General features: G+C 38.2%; 1 protein-coding gene across 4 annotated transcripts in view; it reads left to right on the top strand.

Moving 5' to 3' along the window:
• The first annotated feature begins 866 nt into the window (after nt 1-866).
• RHBDD1 (rhomboid domain containing 1) overlaps nt 867-26,547 on the top strand; it is a 199,644-nt gene continuing 173,963 nt past the window's right edge. For 3 of the 4 annotated variants that reach the window (XR_012661539.1, XR_012661538.1, XM_075099195.1), the window contains exons 1-5: nt 899-955; nt 9,551-10,069; nt 13,338-13,470; nt 22,921-23,009; nt 24,699-24,749. Coding sequence is in view for 2 of the 4 variants with exons in the window: in XM_075099195.1 (XP_074955296.1) it covers nt 9,637-10,069; nt 13,338-13,470; nt 22,921-23,009; nt 24,699-24,749 (706 nt within the window). In the remaining 2 variants the exon portion in view is untranslated. Of the gene's footprint in view, nt 956-9,550; nt 10,070-13,337; nt 13,471-22,920; nt 23,010-24,698; nt 24,750-26,547 lie in introns of all 4 variants that reach the window. The other variant, XM_075099196.1, reaches the window with a different exon arrangement.

The raw sequence follows: 26,547 nt of genomic DNA, 5'->3' as shown, positions 1-26,547 counted from the left end.
TACATTTTGCATTATTTGTTTCTAGGCACATATCTGCACCATCAGCTTGCCAACATTTCTAGCATAACCTATTATTTTAGGCATTTATAATTTGCTCAATGTATTCCCTACTGAATATTAATAACAAAGCTCCTCGCCTAGGTATCTGCATCAAATTTGGGCAAGAATACTTAACACCAGTGTGTAGCGCTCTACGCAAGCGAAACTCACTTATTCATCTAATTGCCTTTAACGCTGGAAAAAAAGCAAACTACTAAACTTAGAAAACTAGTTACTGTTTTGCAAGTGCAGTAAAACATTTTCAAAGGGAACCTAATTATTCCTTTTAATGGTAAAGTAGTCCCAGCAACCAGTATTATAACCAGATGTTATAAGAATAAACACAATTCAAAGCCTTCCAACTGGGAAGTTGGGTGCCTTTTATCACCTGGAGCCGGTATTTCACCAGAACCTACCCGTTCAGGGGTTTTGCTTAGGAGCAGGCACGCTCCTCTCCCGCTCTTCACACTCTCTTATCTCCGCTAAGCTGTATTTGCCTCAACACCCCTCCACGGCCTACAGCGGGCTGTACAAAGCTAAGAGGAGATAGTCGCCTGCTCCTCAGTAACGGCCTCAGGTCGCCGGGGGAACCCTTCCAAGCAGCCATGGCAGAACATGTGGCTGCACGACTGGCTGGGGGCCTTATATCGGCTCGGCTCGGCTCGGCCCGGCCCGGCCCGGCTACTCTGTGTCAATTTTAAGGCCGCTGCCAGCGCCCGCCGCCACCCTCCCAGCGTCGCCGAAGACACAGCCGCTACCCTCCCTTAGGCCCCCTCGCGCCCCTCCTGCAGGCCGCGGCCCGGCCGCCTCACGGCGCATGCGCGGCCAGTGCTAAAGGAACCGCCGCTGAGTGGCGGGCGGGTCACGTGGTGCGACGGAGGGAGGGCCTGGGCGGCTGCTGTGCGCGCTGGAGAGCGTGAGTGCTGAGGCGGGGCAGGGGGCGCGTGTGCCGCCGTGGGGACAGGGACGGGGGGAGGGAGGGGGAGAGGCGGCGGCGGCAGCCGCAGCAGCAGCAGCGGCGGCTGCCTCCGCCGCCGCAGCCTGGTCCCCGGCGCTCTGCCGCTTCCGCCCGGCGGGCGTGGCGCCCCCCGCTCCCTTGTCCCGCCCCGGCTGGGCCCGCTGCGGGCCGGCAGGGCTCGGGCTGGCGGCGGGGCGCTGTACTGTGTTGTGGTGTGAGGGCCTCGGCGCGGGGCGGCCGCTCGTCCCCGGCGCAGGGCGGGACCGGCCGTGAGGCGAGGTGAGGGGCCCGCCCGGGCCGCGGTGTCGTGTGCGGCGGGCCGCCGCCCTCTGTGGCTGGCGGCTGCCCGGTGCATCGAAACCAGAGCGCTTCCGAGGCGCCTGATCTGGGGCAGGCTCCCCCGAAGCCGTCATCCTCCCCGGAGCTGGCTTCTAGCGAGGTGTTCCCCGCCGGGCGTAGCTTGTCCCCAGCCGACGCAAGCGGAGCGAGGTTTATGGAAATCAAGCGAGTTTCAGAAGTCGCAAAAATACCGACTATTTCACACTTCACCATCTCTTAGCGTTTCCCCGTTTCTGTAGGACTTTGGTCTTGCAAATGCTTGTGAGGCGGTAGGAGGAAGCCGCGCCTGAAAGAGTAGACAGTGTCACATGGAAGTCGGAAGGGATGTGACAGCGGTGGTTCCCGAGGTCCAAAACCCAGATACGCCTGTCTTATCAGTAAACTGCAGCTAATAAATTTTAAATGCAGTGACGCTTTAATATGCACTGCATATTAACTGCATTAATATTTATTTACTCAATTTCCCTTCAGCATTATTTTTTACAGATCATATAAATAATCAACTGACATTTAAAAAAAAAACCTGACCAGAACTATATCCCTTTATTCACCTGTTAAAATGGTAAAAAAAAATTCAAAACTTAAAAATAACTTGCACCTGTATCAAAGGAGAGGCACTGACAAAAGTACCTCAACGATATTTGGTAAGCTTTCTTATGTTTATGTAAATACTGAGTTAAATAATTCAGGCGTTTATAAAATGTATTTAATAATACCTGCGTTGGTTTAGCTACCTGAAATAGTGCAGCAATGTTCTTCCTGGAGCTGCATTTTGTTAATTTAAAGAGATTTGATGTCTTGACAAGAGTTAACACTAGTACTAGTAAGTGTATATTTCTGAATTGTTTATGTATTTAACCAGCATTATTTGAAACAGATTTCATTAGAAAGTATGCATCCTCTCCTTTCTTACTCCTACAAACTGCAAACAAATTTTCCCTTGAAGCAACACAAACTAAGGAACGCTAAACTTGTAAAAGCCTTTGTGCTTCGTGCTTCTGAAGCTGAGTCAGGGAAGCATTGGTTGTTTCATTTTAATTGTATTACAAAATTTTTGAGATAAATGAAGGAGGATGCTCTTCTGGTGTAATTACACAGTTTTAGGATGATACAAGTGTAAGTATTGCAATCAAGAAAAAAAAAATCCCAAACCCCTGACGCTAATTAAAGTAGTTAAATCTCTGAAGTTAAAACTCTAACTAAGGCTTAATCTGAAGTCCACTGTTGTTCTGACGTATTCTATGTATTTTTATTTTTTTAAACTGACACCCCTCACCTTAACCAGTACAGTGATATAGCTATAAATATTTACAGTTATTTTACTTCTCTAACTTGAATTCTGTGTAGATGCATCCTAGCATTTTGAGAGGTAGTTATTAATTACTGTCTGTTATGAGACTGGGATAGTAAGAGTATTTATCAAACCTTTCCACATCCCTTCCACAAAACTGGGAAGGGACTTAATATGTCCATTGTCTCCCCTCAAAATATTTTGATAAAGTAATTCTGACTAACTGACCACAGAGGTTAGGCAAGAGCTGATGTGTCAAGGAAAGAAATTATCTATTGGCATATTCCTTTTTCTTTCTAGCTTGGTCAAAAATGCTTTATCTGTTTGATTATATGTGAATATAAATTTAGATGTAGAGAAAATCACCTCTGTGTTGCTTTTAGGTTTTCTAAGCAAAAAAGCAGTGGTAACACATTACTGTTGTGGCTCCTGTGTAGATCCTGAACAGGTTTTTTCAGTGAAGGAAATCTTAGTAATTTCTGAGGAGAGTTACTAAAATGTAGACTTTCATCAGTGTAAATTATAAAAATCTGTAAAGGTCACTTCTTTTTCTGTCACTAAAATGACTTACTGATTTGGCAATTGCCGCAGAATTTCTGTTATATGAAACTTAAATAAGCAAAAACTACTCCTTTTGACAGGGTGTTTATAATCAGCTTCTTGACTAGAATAAGCTATAACCATGACAAGGCTTTTTATTAGGTTGCTCCATTTCAGGAGCTGATTTGTATTCACCCTGTAAGACTGGTGTGATCTTTGTCTCCAGAGGAAACGGGGAGTATCACTAGTGTTACAAGTAAATCCTCTTCACCATAGATGAGGCCTCAGTTTTGAGGCACGTGAACAAACCACTTCCATGTTGGTTGCCTTACCAAGGGTAATGGAGAAACTGAAAGATCAGGAAGGAATGAGTTTAGTGGTAGATATGTCACATAATGAGTATATTTTCAACAATTGCCTGGATCACAATGTAAAGAAGTTCTTGATAATTATTGTTCTGATTTTTCACAAACTGCAGAGGTTTTGAGGACTTTGTTACATCAAATAATGTTCCTCGTATTGCTACTACAGGAATTTTTTTGCCCTTTTTTAAACTTCTATTGTTTATTTTTCTTCTTGGAACTTGGATCACTGGTTTTGTTCAGGTTCTGGCTGCTTAAATTGCTGCTGTATAATACCCAATGTGTAAATTGCCTGCAATGTGTCGTATCAGCTTGAGGGTCGAGCTGCTCTCTGAAATGCATAGTGTAATTTCCAGAATAAGTCTTCCAGTCCACGCTTAGTCAGCTTTGTTGGTGCTGAGGGAATTTCTGACAGAGCAAATGTACAGCTGATTCTAGCTGTACGTGGTGGTGGAGTAGCTCCTTAAAACGAAAGGACTGTTTGGACAATCAGACTGACCTCTGCTCGAATTAACACTGTCAAGTTTATATCCCTGAGAGTGGCCTAAGGAAGTTCGTTGGTTCTATGTGCTGTGTCCTTGTGTGGCGTAAGGAAGCGTTGCTTGCTATGACTTCAGTATCATTGTAGCCAACTGAATAATTTCAAGACTTTAAGTTAGAAGTGGATGCCATGTAGGAAATGAAGGTGGACAATAAAATATCTTAAGCACATTTTAGAGATAACGTTACTAGTATCAAACAATGACAGAGAATATAACTGGTCTTCACAATGATAAGCCTTAAAGAAAAGTCCAGTGGATGCTCATTCTGATGTTTAGATTTGTATATTGACTAAAATTAAATTTAAATATATGATAAATATAAAGTAAATTGATTTTTGTGAATTAAAATATAAGTCCAAAATTGGCAGGGCTTCCAGTGATATTGCAAGCTAATAATTATAGTTAAACAATTTGAATAATTCTGTATTTTAATTGAAGGATGGACAGGTTGCAGCCTTTAAGTATGTTTGGTTTTAGATTGAATAGTAGTAGTCAAACTAATGAGTCAATTAAAAGCCTAAATGCATAGTGTCTCAGATATTCATACTTAAGATGTGAGGCAGAGTATGAGATTTGACCTAGTTCCCTCCCTTCTCTCCTCTAAAAGCTGTCTAATTTATTTTGGGATAAGGTATCCAAAAGTATTCTTGGCACGTATTGCTTAAGATATATGTATTTTATTGTGAATAGTAATTGTCGCACCCTTCAAAACACAATTTTCAGTTTTAAGTTGAAGTTCTTAGCTTGAAAGCTAATTTTGTTAAGGGGTTCTTTTTAGTAGTATTTAAGAGGATTAAAGAACTATAAAACATTTCCAGTCTTCATGCTGAAGCAGACATAAAAGGCAGAGGAACTTCCTTATTCTCACAGAAAACTTTGAAGGACATTTAAAATAAAATGTGGCATATTAAGAAAGATAAAAGACTTTGTGACTTAGCCTTTTATGCAGTCATTTATGTTGATATTTAACTTTGTATTGTTTCCTTTCAGCAAGGTAATTACTGACTTAAATTATTTTCAAGCATTTGTATTACAGATGTATGACTTCTCATACCAAATTCTGAAGCATTGTGTTTTTTTCAGTTTAAAGTTCAGTATTCCTTTATGAACGGACACACATTATGCCCTTTAAAGGCACATTTGATTAATCCATAAGTCATTCTTTATAAAGTAATTACTTTTATAATTATGTCAGAACGTTGTCTTTTGTTATATAGTATGTAATTGACTATACGTTTCAAAGCTTATTGTAACTGACAGCTGTGGCTGACCTTCTCCTTGCATATATATTAAATATAAACAGAATGGTTCATTATGTTTCATATTTTTAAGTTTTTTCTTGCTTTTTTGTGTGTGATTGTGTTTTGTTGTTGTTTTTGTTTGTTTGTTTTTTATGCCTCCCCCCCAGCTTCCAAAGTTTGAGGGCAGTAGTAAGAGGGCTTACATTTTGCTTCTGCTTCCTTTGTAGGACTCTTCTTTTGCCACAAACCAATGTTTCTCTTTCATTCTTTGCGTGCATAAGTCTTTGTATCTTCATAGACAAGTAGTATGGGCCTGTTGAGACTTATCTGTAGTGTGAGACGGGTTACGCTCAGGATCTGATATTCACCCTTTACATGTTTCAAGTGTTTTTTTACATTGGGCTAGCTGTAAGCAGGACACGTCGGCTGAATGCCCGGTTTTTTTCTGGAGTGCACTGGGTTTTTCCCTGGAACACATCTCCTGGTTTAGTTTTGTCTGAAAAGAGATTAGTTCATGCACTCTCAGGCTACTCCACAATTGAACCACAGTGAAGTCAGCGGGGGCAATGGAGAAATTCACTTAAAAGTTGTACTCCTGATCTGAACTGCAAGGGTAACCCTGGGATTTTTTTTCTGTCAGTGGAGGGTTATACAATACTAAGGTACCTCTGTTACCAACCATTTTTACAAAGCAATGAGAAGAACAAAGCAGTTCTAGAGAGAAGGTTGGTGACAGATCTGAAGATCAGGATGTGCCATGCAGGTAACAGCAAAATCTGTAGATCACAGCTGCATTCACCTTCAGTGGGAATGAGATGTCACACATCTGTCTACTCATAAAAATCTAGGCTTATGTCACAGGATTTTTTTTTTATTATTATTTTTAAGGAGAAGGGTAACGGGCTGGATTTTGCTTCACATAAGCATAAATCAAAATTTCAGGGTAGTTCCGTCCATTTTGGGGGGAGCAAGGGGCACAAGGAGATTCTTTTCCTTGTAACTTCAAGTTACAGCTATAGGAAAAGACAGTGTAAGATTTCATTTTAACTGGTATTTACTAAAATATTTACTTTATTACATTATTTTTCAGTAATATGAAGTCATAATATTTTACAGTTGCCAAGTGAGGAAGGGGGGTCGTCACAGTAAAAATAAAAGTTTAAATGATTTGCACTTGGTTAGTACAAAACAAACAAACAAATTCCAAGAATATTTAGTTCAGACATTTATCTTGAGTAGGTGACAAAAATGCAGACACGTGGCAGCCTAGATGCAAGACAAATGTCCATTTCAAGTCTGTTCTGGAAATTTGTACATTTTGAAGTGGGTGGCATGTTTTCAAAAAAGAAAAAGGAATAAGTGCTTCATTGTTTCAAGCCTCATTACACTTTTAATAAACAGAGTAGGGGCTGAGGAAGAATGTTCAAACTGTCGAAAGCTCTATATATTTTAAGTGAGTTGCATTCCAGAAGTCTCTCAAATAACTACTGTTTTCTTTCTTGTATCTTATTCCTTTATAATCAAACACATAATGTGTCTTGGCTGGCATTTTTGATTGCTCCCAATAGTGGGAATGATTTACAATACATGGTGCTACTGTAATTGTGGTGTAAACCATTCCCAGTCATGTTACATGGTTATTGTATGGATAAATGCTGTATGAGGGTTTCTTTTCCTAGGGTGCATATATGTTAGAAGTATTTAAATTGGGCATTAGAAAGCATCAAAAGGGAGGGAAACTCAAGATTGTAGCATTTGGCAATTTGAACAACATGGTAAGGCAAACTTTTGGGGTTTCCACATAACTTGGGTTTAAACAATGTTGACTTTTACATTCTAACAGGTTTTATGTCAACTGCTTTGTGGTGGGAAAAAGTTTAGCTGTGTCAGTGGTACGAGAAAAGTCGGAGGTTTGGCCAGATGCATATAAGAACAGTTGGGGGATGTTGATATACCTGGTATCAGAGCGTGCGGTGGGAAAAAAGAGAATGACATTGATTAAACACTGATTATCTGAGTACTTTTTTGTGATGCTGACATTAAGAAGTCAAAGGCTTACAATGTTAATTATCATCTGCAACAATCAATTTACACTTTACAAGGTCCTAGCTCATTTGAACTTCGTAGGGATTACAGCTGTGGTCTCTGTGTTTAAATTGTAAGGATTAGAAACCGGTTTTCAAAGGCACCAGTGTAGTTAGAGTTACATGTTCAAGAGGCCTGGTATAAAGTGTGTTTCTGTTTTTCCACTCTGTTTTGGGCAAGACTCAAATGTCATGTAGCATCCCTGAGATTAGACCATGGGAAAAAATGCAGTCAGTTTCCTTTTAATGTAGCAAATACATTTACTTGCATTCTGTTCTACTACAGTTGTTTGGAGGATGTGACCAGGAGGTTTTTTCTTCTTTTAAAGTGCTATAATAAGCATAAATTCAATTTAAAGAGAAATCCAGGCACTAGAATAATTAACTATAAGAAGTGGCATTAATTATGTGTGTGAACTAGCATGGAAGTATATGCCTCTCTCATTTAGATATAAAGTAGAGGAGGTAGACTGGCCCCTAGATGATCTTCTTTGATGTTCAACCCTGTGCAGGTTTCATAGTTCCTTTTGCTGTTATGGGATAACATCGTTCAGGGGTGACTTCCTTCTTTTCCATCTGTTCTATTACTTGGTGCAGTGCAACCTGATCAAATTATTAACGATACTCTGAATACCTAAAGAAAAATGTTTAGTAAAGGGTTTGCAGGCATACCAGTTGTCTGTAGAAATGTGCAATTTAGTAAATCCTAATAGACATAATGTAGAATGTTAAATTTTGCCTCTTGAGCTGTTGTCCTTTTCTTCTTACAAAGGTGTCTTTTTCCTCCTGTCCTCCAGAAGACTTAGATTGTTCTTGTTTATCTAATAAAAATGTTTACAGAGGAAGCATCTGATGTAATGAATTGGAAATGAATTGAAACTAAATAAAAAGTTAGTATATTAGCAACTTATTCTACTTATTTTTTAATATAATGGAAAAGGAGGTGAATGGGGTGTTGAGATGAGAATTCTGTATATATCTAGATATCTCAGGAAGGTTTATTTGAAACCTGATGGTGAAGTTTTGAAGAGTAAGTGTATTTTGTTGGCTCTGCATCGTTCATACTTCTGTGAAATAATGTACTGTGTATCTTCGATAGCTTGGCAAGAACTAGCATCCAAGAGGTGGAGAGGAATGGCCATGCTATTGTTGGGCCACCTTGGAGACTTCTGAGAACTAAAAATAGTACTGGCCAAGCTGAGGCAGCCCTCAGAACCTACTTGAGATTCAGTGTCTCTTCCTGTCTTCTGCAGGTGGTTCCACTCTCAAAACATCACACCACCTTCTGTTGTATTCTCCAATGCAACTTCCTCCCTCCTCTCTTTATGGGCTTGCACAGGTTAGCTCGATGCCCTTTCTCAGTTTCTGTCAGAGTAACCCTATTTCTAGCTAGATTTAGAACTTTTACAGCCCTTTTTCATCCTCCATTTTATCTGGCATAAATAGGGCAGAGGTGAGTATTTTGCTAGAACTGTCTGGAAATGTTTTATGTGCTGTTCTTCCGTCTGCTTTCCTCCTACCTTTTTTTTTTCATCGCATGGTTTTAACTAAACATTGAAGTCTAGTCACTAGGAAAGCAATAACAATTTTCAAAGCTTATATTTAGGAGTACTTACCTGTGTGTCTGTTACTTTTTTGAAATTGTAGCTTAATTTTCATTCTTAGCTTGTATTGCATATTTGTAAAAGTTGGAAAAAGGTCTGTGGAAAAAACAATTATGTATGTAGCAAAGGGGGGAAGCCTGCAAACCGAGACTCTAGAGCAGAACTTTTAACTGGTTTCCTTCCTGAAATTTTAATAATTGTGAGTGAATCAGGATATTAATGAGAACATGACTAGAACACTCAGGAATTTTGTAGATGAAGTAAAGCCCATCCAGGGGCATGAAAGAGAGGTTGCAGACCCCTTTTTCTCACAATGCTTCTCTGGATAATCTGTATAAATTCCTTTTATTTCTGTCTTTTACCAGTTTAGAAATTGTGATTATTTTTTTTCTCACCTGAATTTTTGTTCTGATTTTTAGAACGGGGTTTCATCTGATTAGCTTGAAGAATTTGCTGGCGTGGTGTTTTTTTTTTTTTGTAAAAAAAGCAGTAATGAGCTTGAAAACACCCCTGTATATGTATAATAATGCAGTTATCTTTTTTCTTTCAGAATTCCTAAAACTTGTATGGTTTTGAATTCAAGCAAAAGACTAGAAATTGGAATAATCTTCACATTTCTTTGAATAAAAAGTAATAATGCAACGAAGGCAGGGAAGAGTCAATGCTGGACTGCTTTTGTTGCTTTATCAAATTTCTCAAGTTGGACTCCAGAACATTCCTTCTGTTACCCTAGGGGTACTCGCACTGAATATTTTCCTCTTTTTGAATCCTGTGAGGCCACTGCCTGAAGTGTGTATCAGCGTAAATGAAGGCTTCTACAGAAAGAACTGGCAGCGTTTACTGCTTTCCCCTGTCCACCATGCAGATGACTGGCATTTATATTATAACATGGTTTCCATGCTTTGGAAGGGGATAATGCTGGAAAAAAAGCTTAAGAGCATATGGTTTGCATACATAATTGCAGTATTTTCAGTGCTGATTGGAGTGGTTTATATGGTGCTGGAATTCATGCTTATGAAAATTCTGAATGATCCTTCATATGAAATGAACTGTGCTGTAGGTTTTTCAGGTAAGGCACAGAGGTGGTTCAATTTATGTAAAATTAATATTAATAGGTACTATATAGCAATATTTGAATGCAGAAAATGGATAGATATACATTCATATGCATGTATGTGGTTGTTGTGTCAATAAAGTTATCCTATTTCTTTTAAGTTAAAGCATGTACTTCAACATGCTGTGCTCATGCTGTCATTGGGACCTAGCATTTGAAGGCAAGCCCTCCTTTTCAACCTCTGAGAAAGGGGCTTCAAGACCTCCGAGGGTTCCCCATGGTATTGGAATCGATACTAGTTGGAACATCCTGGTAGTTGCTCAGTTGGAGCTTCACATATTTCCTGGTTGCCCACCCTTTGGTAACAAGACATGCCCCCTTCTAATACTGGGCTTTATAGTGGCTGTAGGATCCCTGAGTGCAACCTCTTCCCCTGAGGGGTTTGGCTGCCTGTACTCAAGGACAGCTCTGATATGGGGCCGCTCCCATCCACCTCAGACTAGTGGGAAAAGAGGTGTGTGAGATGGCTGAGAGAAGCCTCACTGGGGGCCTTTTTGCCCATTGCTCAGCAGCTGAATTTAAGCTCAAGCCCTCTGTGTTGTTCCTGTCTGAGCTACATGGCATCTGTGCCTGGCCATGTGCTTTTCTCACGTGGGCCCTGATTTCACTTCCTGGCTTTCCTTGGCCCTGCTTTGTCACGAAGGTGTGGCTGCTGATCTGGGCTCCTGGCCAACCTCCCCCCACCAATACCAGTCTGCCCTGTGCTCTTTGCTCAAGAACTATGGGACTGGGCCCCTACTGGGGAGGCTGCTGCCTGCCTCCCTGTTCCCTTTGCATACCCTTCCTTTGCGGAGCATCTTGCTCTTGCTGTTCCCTAACAGTGACTGCAGAACCCTACCGAATATTTATTATCAGTGGTAAAATGACTGTAATATGTGTGCTTACTCCAGGCTCAGCTGGACTTTCTTGGGTTAGCTCCTATATGGTACTCCAGCTATTACCAGGTGATTTGTGTGGGAAGTATACTCTGTAATATTATTCTCTGAACAACTGGGAGGTGCTGCCATCAAGCTTGTTTTTGAACCTCTCTTCTTGTATCATCCTGGACAGCAGGATGAGAAGTTGAGACCTAGAATCTGTGAAATTCACTTACATAACGCACCACACATGAGGTTTTTCCTATATGTTCCTTTCAGCCCACACCTTTAAAACAGCTTGGTATCAACCCAGTTCTTACCAGGAATGAGAAGGGAGAATACTTAAAGAATTTTATGATGAAGTTTCTTTATACTGTATAACTGGGAATATAATGCTACCATATAGTTGAGTAGTGTTGAGATTTCACTGTGAGGTGTTTTCACTATGTTAGTCTCCGGTTTCTCACTTAGCCAGATAGCAACTTGTATGTCCCTTTTCTCGAACCATCAGAAGGGAAGTTAGGTTTAGCAATATAATTTTCCAGGTTATGCAGGTTTATGGATTCCCATGCTTTATGGCAAAAGGGATCAAATTACTGAACAGCAGTGGTGCTGAGACAGGCAGGGCAAGCATTGGCAGTGGGCCAGGTGGGGTCCCCATTTCATTCCTTGCAAGAGGCTTGTGTCAGCCATGCTACAATATTGGCTGGAACATGTATTTTTGATTTGTTTTTTTTTAGTGAACTAAAAAGAGTGGGACTTAAGCATCTAATCTACTAAGACATTTGTGGCAAGCTTTTTGTCAATTTAGGGATTACCTAAGTGGATTTTAATTTACACGTGCTGCAAGATAGTTCAGTTCTAGCATCAAGTATTGCAACCTGTTCTGATGCGACTTACCTTCTGCAGCATCTCTTGAGTGTTCCAAGCTTAGAAATGTGGGACTGCGCCTATGTGTGCATGCATTTGACCATTATGCGGGCAGCAGATTAAAGGAGCTCTGACAAAGTTAGGTATCCATAGTTGATCATTCTAAACACTCAACATTCTAAACATGACCTTCAGCGTAGGTAATTTCTCTTCAGCTGGGGCAAGTGGCATGTATATGGAACAGCTGCTAAAGAAAATACAAGAATTTTCCTGACAGTAACTGTTCCTTTAAGAGCCAATGTGCATGCATATTTATGGACCCATTCACTGTACCAGGTTTTAAGAGTTTTAGGATGCCTGGATTTTATTTTTTTCCATTATTTTATTTTAAATGGATGAAATAGACCTGCTCCTTGTCCTTCTGGGTAGAACCTGACAATGTACCAGGTCAGGCAGTTCCAATGAACACTTAAACCTTAAAAAAAAAAATTAAAAATTGAAGCTGTACAGACAGGGTTCTGGTAAGATGAGGGATGATTCCTAAACTACACTGCTGCTATTGAATATTTCTTGCCTTTAGTAAATTTATAGTTTCTGAACAAGTCTAGTTTTATCCGCAGCAAATAGCATGAGCATGTGTGTAAGTGCATATACACACTCCTGTTTATATTTGATCCTAGAATAACAATATTTACATCACTGAATAGGTTAAGGAATTTTGCTATCTCTTATTTTCTATGGTGTTAGAAGGGGAGGAAACCTTTTTCATTTTTTTATTTAGTGTATCTGTATTGATGTTCAACTCTGTCTTTTCCATGTCAAATATTTTCTGTGTTGATTTTTCAGAATTTCTTTTTAAACAGTTGTGTGCGCTTTCTCTTGAGAGGAACTTTTTCAAAACCATTTTTGAAGTTCCAGTAAATTATGTGAATTCATTCTGTCATATCGGCTATGGCTTGCATGATAAAACAGTTGCAATCAATCAGAAATGAATGATTATTTACTGTGATTAAAGGCAGTTTATCTACTTTTTTTCAGAAACAATTGATTCTGGAGCATATGTAAGATGATTTTTCTCTTAATTCAGAATTTGAGCCTACTGTTGAGCTTCATGTGCATCAGTTTGTCTTGTTCTCCATAATGGCTTTTCTCAACTCAAGGAACATTTTTTTGCATTCAGTAATTTTGTCAACTATTTCAACTAGAACTCCCATTTAGAAATTATGTTTGTGTTGTTTTGAATATCTGAATAATATTAAAAAGCAACTTAGAATTGGCTTTTATATAAATATGTATTTTTTTATCTTTTTTTTTTTTTTTAAAGTCACTGAAAAATATCGCTGAAAAACAGCTTAGAACTCTGTTCTGGCATGCAACAGTATGCTTCCTGGTGCTGTGAAACTGCATGATGCTTCAGTTTCAGTAAAGTTGTTTGCAGTTCTTTATTATTTGGTCACAAGTATTTATCTCTTTATGTGATTTCTTCTTGTTTGCAGGAGTCTTGTTTGCTTTGAAAGTTCTTAACAACCATTACAATCCAGGAAGAGTCAGCAGTGTCCTTGGATGGCAGATACCCAGTAAATATGCTTGTTGGGTGGAGCTGGTGGCTATTCATTTAATCTCCCCAGGGTAAGTGCATTTAATATTTCAAAGTTAGAAGAGATTTGGGCTACCTGAAGTAGTTTGAAATGTATTATGAAGTATGTGTAGTATTAGCTGGTATCCAAATGGAGTGTTGGGGCTACAGTTAAGTGTTGAGGCTACACTCTGCTTTTTTCCTTAACACCCCCTATTTTGAGCACTGTGCCCAGAAGGTATTACTAAGTATTTGAGGGACATAGCAGAAGTTGATGGACAAGGAAGAGGGACATACGTTTTCAACAGCGTAACCAAATGAATATACTGTAGTGCCAAAGGCTTCATTAGCCAAACAGCATTTCACCGTTTGCTTGCTATTTCTGTCCTAGTCCCTTCTGTCCATTTGTTGTAGTCACTCCTTTAATTTATGATGAAGCTATCATCTGGTATTCCACAAATTTCATGCGGTTTCACTGTCCTGCACTCTTGCGGATCATCTCCCTCAGTTTTCCTGTGTGCTCAGTTTTGCCAGCACAGTTCATCTGCCCCTACCTCTCTGAGAATAGTGCCTCTCTCTTCTTTGGCAGTTGATTTCTGGACTTCTAGTTGCAAATTGGTAGTTTTCATGTATAATATTTTATAACTGTCAATCATATTGGAGAATATATGCAAAATACAGACACCAAACTTAACAAACTACTAAATCATAGTTTATGTACAATTTCCTACTTTTCAGAAATATTAACAAAAAAAGGGGGGGAGCAATACTGACATACTCTTCATCAGACACTGTGATGTAGCAGATAGAACATTTTCTAGACCAGAATGAGAATTCAAATACTACTTATGTTAAACACCGGTTTTATTGCTTTATGACTTATTGCCTGATTGAGTGCAGCAAGGAATCCTAGATTAAAAGATGGAAGAAGAGTGCTCTGTTCCAAATGCAATTTTAAGTGTGAGCTGAGAGGTCACTTGCACGGCGTTACCGCAAGCATAAACCCAAAGTTTTTGGTGGATTAAAAACATTCTTCTGAAAAATGTAAACTGTTGTGTTAGCTGAACATAGTTTTTATTTGGTGAAATGTTTAATACTATTTATTTTATTATTAAAGGATAATGAAGGAAGATTATGTCTGAAGTAAAACCATGAGCATATGATACTGCATCTGGTAGAGGAAAAACATGAGTTTAGTGGTTGAGTTTTAAAAAGACATGTAATATCCTTCTCATCTTCCCCTTCCGTAAAGTAAGGATATTGAGATGTAGGCTTTTTATAGCAATCCTTGGGATTATTTAATGGAAGAACAGGCAAGTGAAAAGTTATCTTACATTTAATCTCTATCCATCTCCCAGAATTGGGCATGTGGTATCTTAAGTCATCTATCCCTTTTGCATGGAGGTGCTTTACCTATGCTCACTATTAAAGGAAAAGCTTGTCTTTCAGGTTGTTTTTAACTAACTCAGGTATTTATCAGATTGACAAAGATGACATTTTGGAGTTGGAAGCTGGACATTACAGATTGTTTCAAACTTCTTTTTCAGAAAAGTAAGGGTAACAAAGGATTAAAATAATGGGAGAGTGGAAAGCTAGGTATGGAGAAGAATAGAGAATGTTATTTTTTCAGTGCTCAGAAATGTTGAGGTTTGATATTGTGACTGTCCAGGATTGCTCTTTTCACAGTTTGTCAGAATAGTGAGACTTGCTATTCTGGAGTTCAGAGAGTCTCAGAGATGTCTAACATTTCTGTAGCTCACTGCATCTCTGCAAACCGACTTAGGCATTTTTCTAGGCCTCCTCTTGCCCTGTGTTTTGGTAGGCTTTATAGTTACTGACTTTCAGGAGTCTGATAAAGTTTTCCAAATAGATGGATGATACACTCCGTAAAGTGTATAATTCTTCTTTCTTGAGTTTTTTTCTATTTTCTAAATTAGATCTAACCTTAAGTTTGTTTCCATGTTTCTCTTCATAATTTTTTCTAAACCAACTATATTGCTAAGTGTAGATGTGAGGCAGTTCTGTTGACTTTTTCCTTTTTTTGGCAACTTAAGCTTATTAGAGCTCTTAATCTTAAAAAAAGAGAAGACTGCAAACTGAGAACTATCCCCCACACGAATAAGAGCACAGGAACAGAACTACATTGGGCAATAGAGATGGCCATCATTGTCATAAGCGTTCATAGTTGACAATTGAAAAGTTATACAGTTGTAATGTATAATGAATCAACAGTGACAATTAGTTGTTGCTTCATTTCACCTGGGTTCAAGGATCTATGGAAAATCAAAACCTCAAAGCAGGTTGCGATCAAAACAGGTTAACATAATAGGAATACTGAGCTTTTCATTAAAAAAAATCAAAAAACCTCACAAAACCAATTTATATAAATTTGAAAAGATAAGAACATATTTTGACAAATTTGGTTTTAAATTTTGCTGATTTTGCCTTTTACCCTTCTCAGTCTCAACCCTGGTACAGCATCTGGTGTGAATACAAGTATTTTGCATAGGTTTAATAAACTTAACCTCATGAGATCTTTTGTGTGTGCCTATTTTCCTATTTCATCTGCTTTTTTAATTTCTCACTTGTTTAATGCTTAGAGATATCACCGAGTCATCACTAGTTATCAATCAGATTTACTGTTGAACTGGTTATTTTGTTGTTTATTGATGAGAACTGTCCCTCAGGACCAAAAGGGCCAAGAACAACCAATTAACAAAAAAAAACCCCCAGGTTTGACAGGAATGCCATTACATGATGAGAACCATTTTATAGCCTTCCATTCTTTTGTCAGACTTAGCTTTTGCTTTTCTACGCTATTTTCCCAACATGTTAGAAAATTGCTAACAAGTTTTCTATTTCCATTTAAACAAGCAATAGCATTTTCCTGCATAAGGCTGTGTAAAACAAGTTGACTATTACTTATGAAATCATTTAATTTTGTTTAATTTGCATTCAGGTAGGTTGTTTAGCACTGGTAAATTAACTACATGGCCTACTTTCTAAGCAAGATTAAATTTTGTAGCAAAGTGTTTAAATTGCCATGTGCAGGTGACTGTGTTTGTGGTAATCTGGAAATAAACTGTGTATAAATACAAGGATTTGATTCCCATGGTCTCAAAAAATTAATTGTTTTCAAAAATGAATTTGGTCTAGAGTCTTGTAGTGCATCACTTTAATATTATTCCTTTGTTCACTTGTTCAGTGAAGGCATGCTTCCTAGCCTAGCCTTGGAATAGGAGGTGTGTGGTAGTAAGATCTTTTGACAGAAGACTGCAACAATAGCTTAAGACAAAGCCATTCTTCTGTTGCTAAATAAGTGGCTTTGTCCTGTGGTAGACTTCCATGTGTAAATAATAATGCCTACCAGGCTTTGGAGTTTGCTGTTAAGAACTAGTTATGGAAATTAAATTGTAGGTGTAGACTTCCTTGCTCTGTTTTCATTTGTTGTTGGGTGACTGCCATCACAGAATTGAAACAATTCAGGATAAATTCACCAACAGTGAGGAACTGATCTGAATTCATTGTAAGGATATGGGAACAATATTAATGTAAAAATTAATACTGAGAGGCTTGTAAACATCGGGTCAGAATCTCTCATAGATGAAAAGCAAATGCAGTCCAAATGGTTTTCCCTCTAGTGATACCAGTTTTCATGGAAATTACACAGCCAAATGAAAAAGTATAATTAATTCTGTTTAGAAGATTTTTCTGAAGTAATGTACACATCAGCTTGATGGCAAATGTCTTCAGGAAACAGTATTTAGATATATTGCATAATTATCATTAGTATGAAGTGAATGGTTGAGATAAATAAGATCTCTGGGGATATCTACATTTTCAAACAAAAAGTTAAATGAGACATCATTTGAATTTTGTTGTACCAGGGAGAACATTAGTTAATACTGATAAAGCTCATTGACATTTAGAGAAAAAATATGCAATTTAAAAAGTTAAGAACCCTGTTTTTATTCCCATTGAAGTTCAGCTTGTATAATAGAAACTGAAAATTGTACTGTGGGAAAAAAAATCATCCGCCAATTTTTCTTTATTAACCAGCAGGAAAAAAGGCAGTAGTTTATCATGTTGCAATCACGAGAATGTTTCTTCATTAGCCTAGCGGAAAAATACCAGTAAATTTTTACCTAATAAAATATACATTCCAGTAAAGCCATTGCTATCCTTATGAATAGTGTAAAAAGCCGATTTTTGAATAGGTTGATAATGGAGGTTGCTTTATTGCTGATATTGCAAGAGTTTTTAATTATAGCCAGGGTTATTTACTGTATATAAAAAGCAAAAAACAGGAGTAACCTTAGGCTTCTGGGTTAGACAAGAAAGAATAGTGGAATTTATAATGCAAGTGAAAGGAGCCTTGGTAGTGTGTGCTTGGCCAAGACTTCTTCACACAACTTATTTTGTGCTTTTTGTAAACTGTTTATTAATTTCTTTTCAGCCAAAATCCATGGCATTTAGTTCTAAATTTTGCATATAATCCTGCCTTGTGAAAACAGTTGTACTTTTGCCATTAACTTCAATGTCTTCAGATAAAACTCAGACAGCCTCATAGGCAAGAAATCCGTTATGCAATTTTTTAAAAAAGACAAGCTACTGAAAATTGAAATTCACTGTAAGATGTAATAAAATGTCAAGAAGAGTGACACTGAAGTAGTATTCAGGATCAGTTGTTCAAATATATTTAAGTTCATTGGAAATAGGAGTATCCACTTTGGGCTAAGGCATGTGGATGGAACAATACTAATTGCATTAGTAAAACAGTTATTTCATGTAATTGACTTAAATTGAATAATTCCTGTCAACATTTTTGTATAATAAGAAAGGTTACAGAGGATCTGAGTGAATCTGATCTCAGAAAAAATGCTCTGAGTGATAATTTCAGAAGGACAAACTTGTATACATCTATATAAACTTGTGTGTGTAAATGTAATTTATACTTATCAATATTTAGTCTAATTCACTTTTAAAGTGCATTAGTGGAGTCCCCCAAGGATCGATATTGGGCCCAATGTTATTCAACATCTTCATAAGTGATGTGGATAACATAAGTGTAGCCTGATGAAGTTTGCTGATGACACCAAGTTGAGTGGGGAAGTAGACACTCCAGAAGGGAGAGCTGCTCTGCAGGGAGATCTGGAGAGGCTGGAGGAGTGGGCCAGCAAGAACCTTATGAAGTTCAACAAGAAGTCTAAGGTCATGCACCTGGGAAAACATAATCCAGGAGTGCAGCACAGACTGGGATCCACCTGGCTGGAGAGCAGCTCCGTGGAAAGGGACCTGGGGGTCCTGGTGGACAGAAAGCTCAACATGAGCGAACACTGTGCTGCTGCAGCCAAGAAGACCAACAGGATGCTGGGTTGCATCAAAAAGGGCATCGCCAGCAGAGATAAAGAAGTCATTATCCCACTCTACTCAGCGCTTGTCAAGCCACACCTGGAGCACTGTGTACAGTTCTGGTCCTTGCTATACAAAAAGGATGTGGACAGGCTGGAAGGGGTGCAGAGAAGGGCCACCAAGATGATCAAAGGATTGGGAAGCCTGCTGTATGAGGATAGGCTGGGAGAACTGGGTTTGTTCAGCCTTGAGAAAAGGAGGCTCAGAGGGGATCTCATCACCATGTACCAGTACTTAAGGGATAGTTACGAAGAAGATGGAGACTCTCTTTCTACATGGAGTCACATGGAGAGGACAAGGGGGAATGGACACAAGTTTCTCTTGGGGAGATTCTGATTGGACACCAGAGGAAAATTTTTCACAGTGAGGACAGTCAACCATTGGAATAATCCCCTAGGGAAGTGGTTGACTCGGCCACATTGGACACCTTTAAGAGTCGTCTGGACAGGGTGCTGGGCCATCTTGTCTAGGCTGTGCTTTTCCTAGAGAGGTTGGACTAGATGATCCCTGAGGTCCCTTCCAACCTGGGATTCTGTGATTCTGTAAAGATCATCACTGTAATAAACTCTGATTGCTCTTTGCAGAGGCTTAGTAGGCCTCTCATTTTCCCTTGTGAAGTCGAGGCAAATGTGGGAAAGCACGGGCCCTGAACGCAGCAAGATCTGGGAGGCCTCTGCCTCATGGATGGAGACCCCCCGGTTTCTCTAGGCATTCTGTTGTACTACTTAGATGTTTTTAAATCTCTTGCCGAGACTTATGTCCATGACTCCTTATCCTATGGATAGAGAACGTGGCAAGTGTATTCATTCCTATTTGTGACAATCTTTTCCATACTTTAAGATTATTGTATCTGTGAGGGAGTTCTTCAATAGACTTAAGTGATTGTGATCCTTTCAGTCATTTCTGAGAAGTTGTTTTGTGGGCTCTCTGGGTTTTTTTTTTGTTGCTCTTCCTTTTGGGCAGTATGCAAAAAGCGGGCTCAGTTTTCCAGCTGATGCCGCTGAGTACAGTGGAAGGCTACTTCGTTGTATTTCCAGATAATGTTCCTGTTTACGTATTTCCAGTAAAATGCCTGCCTTTTCCACAGTGGTGTGACATATTGATCTGTGCCTTATTGTACAATTCAATGTGTGCCCCAGGATCTGTCCTGCAGCTCTCCTACTAGCCAGGAACTTTTATCCTGTTTGTATAGTTGATGATTTCTGTGGTAGTTCAGAACTCCATATTTGCCTTTGTTGAATTGCACCCCATTGTTTTCAAACCACTACTTCATTTTGTCAAGGTTGCTTTAAATTGTAATGCCATCTCCCATGACCCTTACAGTTTCTCTTAGCTTATCATTTGTAAATAATATTTGGAATAGACTCTTGCAGAAATCACTTGACTCATATCCTAAGTTTGATAATGTATTATTGATAAGTATTAAGTCAGGCTTACCAACCACTTAGGGATCTGTTTAGTGTAGTTTTAGTGTTTAAGGTTTTTAAGCCTTCTTTATGACAAATCCTGTGAGGCAGTGCTGCATTATTACAGCATGTATGATAATACGCTAATTCTCCCTTTCCATAAGGCTTGTTGCCCTGTCAAAGGAGGAATTTTGGTTGATTTGACATGATTTGTTCTTGCCAAATCTGTTTTCTGTTTCTGGTGTTCTTACCTTGGTTGTATCCACAAATTATGTGTCCTAGTAATTGTTGAGCAAATAGTCTTACCTGGGAACAGAAGATAGTAATTTGTTTGTAGTCTTCTGGCTAGAGTCCTCCTCCTTCTCTGCTCTTCTCCGCTCCTCTCCTCTAATAATGGTAAAGAAATACCCTTACAGTCCTCTGGATGGACCCTCACCCATCCTTGAAACAGTTGGAAAAAGGTGCAAGTTGACTACTTCAGAATTTTGCTGCATAGTGGTTTAATTTTTGTTTGTTTTGACAACATTAAGTTTTATTTAAAAACTGCTTTTTTTAAAATTGCGGTTTATCTGTCTATTTTAGTTGTTGATTTGGAAAATATCTATAAAGATGTTTTCCATGCTATAAATGATACCAAGCATTAGCAAAAAAAGGTGTTATCGTTTGAGTAAATTACAATATAACACGTTCTGAAATGAAGTGGTGTTTGCTTGTCTGTAACATTAAGCAATTTGTTAACATAAGGGAAGCTGTCTACAGACTGCTTTTCCTTAGTAATTACAAGTAGCAAGGTGCTACTGTTGATCACACTCAAATTAATTTAATGACAGCATATGGTGGAAACTTGATGTGATAGTATTTTTCTGCACATCAGTGATAGTATAGATGTATGACAGTGTATCTGATACTATTTTTCATTTAGAAAACCCTGTTTAAACATATGCATTTTAACTTTCTACTCCTTGAATGTAACTTATAATTAAGCAGTCAATAGTGTTTAGGCATTTAGTACGCTAACCTGATCAATAGACAGAAAGTGGAAATTATCCCCCTAAGGACTTTTTAAAGTTGAAAGGTTTGATCATTCATATTGTATAAGTATACAGCTTCACTGTATTGCAAGCAAAGATCTTGATTTGGGGTTTTGTGGAACAGTGTTGTGCTCAGGTAAATCAAGATAAATGAAAAATTGGTTTAAAACACTGGCAGGAATATAGGTGAATCAGTCTCCTGTTAGTGATTCCTAGAATAAGGCATCTCGAAGTATTTAATATTTCCAGTGTACAGACATCTTCCAAGTCAGGCATGTATTTTTCACAAATTTGAAAAATCTGTTCCAGAGTAATCTGTTTGGAAAATTAGTTCCTTATAGATACTTTATTTTGCTAACTACCTCTTACCTAGACATTTTCACATCAGAATTTGTGTTACTTTTAAAAAGAATTGTTTGTTACTTATGGGGGAGAACCGCAGCTCTACATAGCAGAATAAAAGCTTGTGGTTAAGTAGGTGGCAGAAGAGTGAATCTAGATTTGATCTTTATCTCCCTCTAGTGACGTGCATTTTCTTGTATACTTTTTACCAGTGATAACTGGAAGTTGTATTGTCATGAGTGCATATGCTATTACATATGTAGCTCTCTTGGATTTCTGACCAGAATGTAAAAAATGTAATGTATTTTTACATTAAACAGAGGTTTCATTTCTACTTTATAAAGGCAAAAAAGTTCATATGACTTGAATCTTTGGACAGCCAGTATGAATCCAGTGGACTGAGTTATTCAATATTGCTTATACTAGGAAATCTTACTGTTTGTTGTGTTGGCTTCTCTAACCTCATAATAGAGGCAAGCAATTTATAAATAATGTTTAAACCTGGCTACACTCAAAAGATTTTACTCTTAATTAATATCTAATCTGATTAAGCACAAAAGAGTTAAACTCTTAGTTTGAATGCTGAAAATTGGTTTATGAATTTAGAGTACCCCATAGTCATGGCAGTGCTCCTTATTTACTGTAAACATATGCTTCCATGTTGATGATTTCACAAAAGCCTCTGGAGCCTTTTCATTCTATATGCAAATAGGCAATGATCTTTTTTAAAAAAATTGGGGTGTATAGAAAAGAATATGGATCTCAGCATTTCACTCATTGTTCTTTTAATTTTGAAGGTACTCTTACAAAGATTGCAACAGATCTGCATTCATGCTTATGTCAGACTAATTGCAGGATTGTGTTGATAGTGTGGCAGAAAGTACTGTGTTTGTACTTTCACTTGAAACTAAATGGTTTTGGTAGATCCCACCTAGACATTTCAGAGGAATTCTGTGGATTTACTTTTTTATAGATTAAAACTAGTTTCCTACCTCAGTAAGTCTTTACCTTAAATGCTTTTAGGGAATGGTATTCTGTCCTTTAAACAGGCAATTAAAATGATCTCTCCAATTAGTTTTCAGCTTCTTCAGGATATTTGTTAGGTAACTTCTGTAACTGTATATACCTAGCAATTTTATGGTAGTTATGGAAAAAGAAAACTTGGAACTATGTCCTTGCAGGCAAGTAATTTCTCTGTGCTTGGTCTCACTCAGGGACTTTCTCAATTACAATAAATTCTGCACTCCATCTTCTGGATCCCTACAAAAAAGTTGTTTTTTCCATCACTCACAATATTTTCCTTTTTTTCCAGGACTTCTTTTGCTGGGCATCTGGCAGGGATACTTGTTGGATTGATATACACTATGGGACCTCTGAAAAAGATCATGAAAGCCTGCGCAGGTATATGATTTTGTTCACTTTGTCAAATCTGCATAAGAGACACTTATATTTTTAAACTTCCGTAAGTCTTACATAGAGAAATTCAGGCCATTCCAGTAAGTTTTTAGGCCATTAAATATATGCTAATTATTAAAGTCAATGCAGAAGAAAAAAAATCAACTTTTTTCTTCTTAAATATGGAGAAGAACCAATAATTATGTCTTTCAGATATTTTTAATTAGAGGAATACCTTTTATCCTTTTTTAAACATGTTTATTTAGAGTAAAATGTTCCACATAATATATAAATGAAAATGTCACTTGAAATGAAGTGTGGTGAAGCCATAAAAACATACCAGAACACAGTAAGTTTCCATGTTGCTTTCTACTACTCGTGTCCATTCTAGTGGAATTTCCTACAGTTTGAAGAAGGTTGTGGGATGCTTGAGAAATTGTTACCAAAATTCTCAAGCTTTCCAACAATGTTTTTAACATTGTTACATTAATATTTTTAGAGCTTTTCATATTGTAGCAATACTTACTTTTAAAAAAGGTTATATCTTTACACATCTTTAGTCTAGCAATTGTTGTAAATACAGCCCTGAAAACTTTCATATGAACACTCCCATAAATTTCAGTGTTTTAATTGGAAGTCTAAGCCCTGTCACAACAGCTGTGCTGAGGTTGGTTGTCAGAATGTTTGTTTTTTATGTCTGATTACTTAATATGTTGAGTACTTTATTCACTGCTGTCATCAAGTTGTCTATGGGTATGGTGTTTGTGTAGTGGGAAATTATTTGTTCAGATGTGTGTACTTTTCACAGGAGGCTTTATTGCAGTTTAGTGATACAGCCTGTAGCAATATATGTTTAGCAGTTTTAAGTGAAAAATGAGAGGCCGGAGCATCCAATTTCCTACCCCACTGGAGTGATCAGACATGAAGCGTCACATTAGTTAAATGCTAATATTGCACGTTTCTCTGGCATAGGGGGCTCTCTGATGACTATTAGGACAGCCAACCATCAGATCATGCTGCCTAGGGAGGTACTGCAGTCTCCATCCTTGGATGTTTTCAAGATTTGACAAGATAAAGTCCTGACTGAGTAACCTGGTCTGATCTCATAGCTAACCCTGCTCTGTGTGGGAGTTGAGCTAGTGACTTTCTAAGGTCCTTCCACAGGGAATTATTCTAGGATTCTGTGATAAAACCCATGGTACTGTTAGTGAAACACGCTGTGGAGATCCTGCTGCTGTGGAGGTTGCTGTTTGACTAAGACCCGGAGGAAGGAGTGTTCCAGTGTACACATCATCTTCTTCTCCTGTGTAGCAGTGCAGAAACAGTGGAGTGTTATTCTAGTCCTCAGTTTTCTGTGCTTTAGCCCATTTTTACCAGTAAACAATCTCAGTGCAGAAATTACTCGTTACATGTTCTGGAGAACATTTGTTAGGTTGGTTTGCATTTTTCTAGGCTACAGGGGTATGTTGCTTAAATGCAGCACGCTACTATAACATCTGACACAACATACAAGCTTACTGATACTATATTCTCTCACTGATGCCAAAAAAATTCATAGGTACTCCTTGTTTCATATTTGTATCTTATGAAACGGACTCTGAAAGAAAAAGTACTTTAAATCTGATTTTGTATGTTATAAAGAAAGACAATGTCATTATTTTATTCTGATAGTACATACATTATTCTTATATTTAGGTGGCATTTCTTCATTCACTGACCCTGCCAGACCAAGGGACTACTATTCAGGTGAGTACTCTCACCCACTTACCTAAAAACTAACTTGGCTTTAAAAATAGGGACAACATTTTTTCTAATGATAGAAACATTACAGAGGAGCTAGTTAAATGGAAACATACATAATATACAAAATATTCTGCACTTATGCATACTTGCTAAACATATTACTTCTCTAGCCATGTTTCACCTTTCTTTTTTAGGGGACTGTGTGGATGTGTTTTGTACAAGAGGCTTTAAACCTCAAATTAAGGTCATGACATCATAAAATCCTACCCTGGGGAAATACCATCCCTTTTGCAGAAGGTGCAGCAGAGGGGAAATTGTGTCTACTGAAAGCAGCCCTTTGAACCTTGGTAAATCTGCCCCAATCTGGCAAATTTATCTATTCCATTCTAGGATTTTTTTTTTCTCCCTCTGACAAGGAACTTCTTCCTTTGAACACTTTTTGTAAATCAATAGTTTATGTGTAAAAAGCCCACTCCTACCAGAGTAAATCTAGGCTATCTTCAAAGCATATAGATGGGTAGCACATTTAGTTCACTTCGTGTGCAGAACATTGAATCATATGTGCAGTGTTTAGAAATAATAGATGGAGGTCTTGTTTGGGAGGAACAGAAAAGGAGCCAGCTGTGAGAAGGGCTATGTGTTGGATCAAAGCTAAGGGATGTATAGCCCAGTGTATCTTATCTCCTGCAGTGATTTATACTCTTTCCTAGGCATCTGCTGTAAGAACAGGATAAACATATAGTGATAACTTCCTCAGATATCTGCCAGCGTGCAGTGGCTCATGGCTTAAAGATGTTCTCAGCAAAACATTTTGTGGGGGGAATTTTGTCTTTAATAGCTCATGATGGATTCTTCTTCCATGAATTTGTCAAAAGCTCTTTGAATCGGCATGAACTCTTTAACACCTGCAACATCACAGAAGAAGAATTTCACAGTTTACTTCTTGGTGTAGAATCTGTCATTTTTGTTGGTTTTGAACCTGCTAGCTGCTAATTTCATTTGATGCACATTAATTCTTCTCTGGGATGGGAAGCCAAACTTTCATTCTTTATGTACTTTCTTCATATCCTTTATGGTTTCACAGACTCCAGTCCTGTACTCACCATAGTCATATTTTATCTCTGGTTGAAAATTTGTAGTCTATATGGTTGCTTATATGAAAACTATTTCATCCATTTGATCATTCTTACTGTTATCTGATGTTTAGTCATGCAGGGTTTTTCATTTTTTATAATATTTTATAAGTGAGATGTGCTTACTCTGAGCCACAGTGAGCCAAGATTAGTGCTGCTTTTATTCTCCATGATGGATTTTGTTTTCTATGATCTCCAATTTTTGTTATGTTAAATAATTCCCACAATAATTCCCTTGACTATTTTTGAAGGATTTGTTTCATAATTCCTAACTAAATGATCTTAACCTACTTTCTTTACCAACAGCAGCAAGGATTGTTGTGACTTAAAAGTATGTTTATGTAAGATTTCCATTATTCCAGTTCTCAAGTCAAAAAACACTTGATCTAAATTCCAGTAAAGAAATAAAACAGAAGTACCATTGCGAAATGAAATAAGATGTGAACATAGACTGTGTAGTGAGCATGAGTTACCTGTTTCCATGACTGGCAGTCTCAGCCCAGTTAAAGATGCTCACCTAGCTACAGAGGCTGTTCAGTCCACCGGAGCCTGGGTGTGCTGCTTGCATTGCTCTGTATTCCACGTTCATAGAAACTAAGTCTTCGGTATGGCAGGGTGGGTGGAAATGCTGAAGATTTATATCAGAAAAGGTACTTTAATGGCTAATG

Source organism: Phalacrocorax aristotelis, chromosome 7 (assembly GCF_949628215.1).
Source record: "Phalacrocorax aristotelis chromosome 7, bGulAri2.1, whole genome shotgun sequence".
Classification (NCBI taxonomy): Eukaryota; Metazoa; Chordata; class Aves; order Suliformes; family Phalacrocoracidae; genus Phalacrocorax; species Phalacrocorax aristotelis.
Note: the sequence above shows the minus strand (reverse complement) of the source record. Positions and strands in the feature narration are given on the sequence as shown.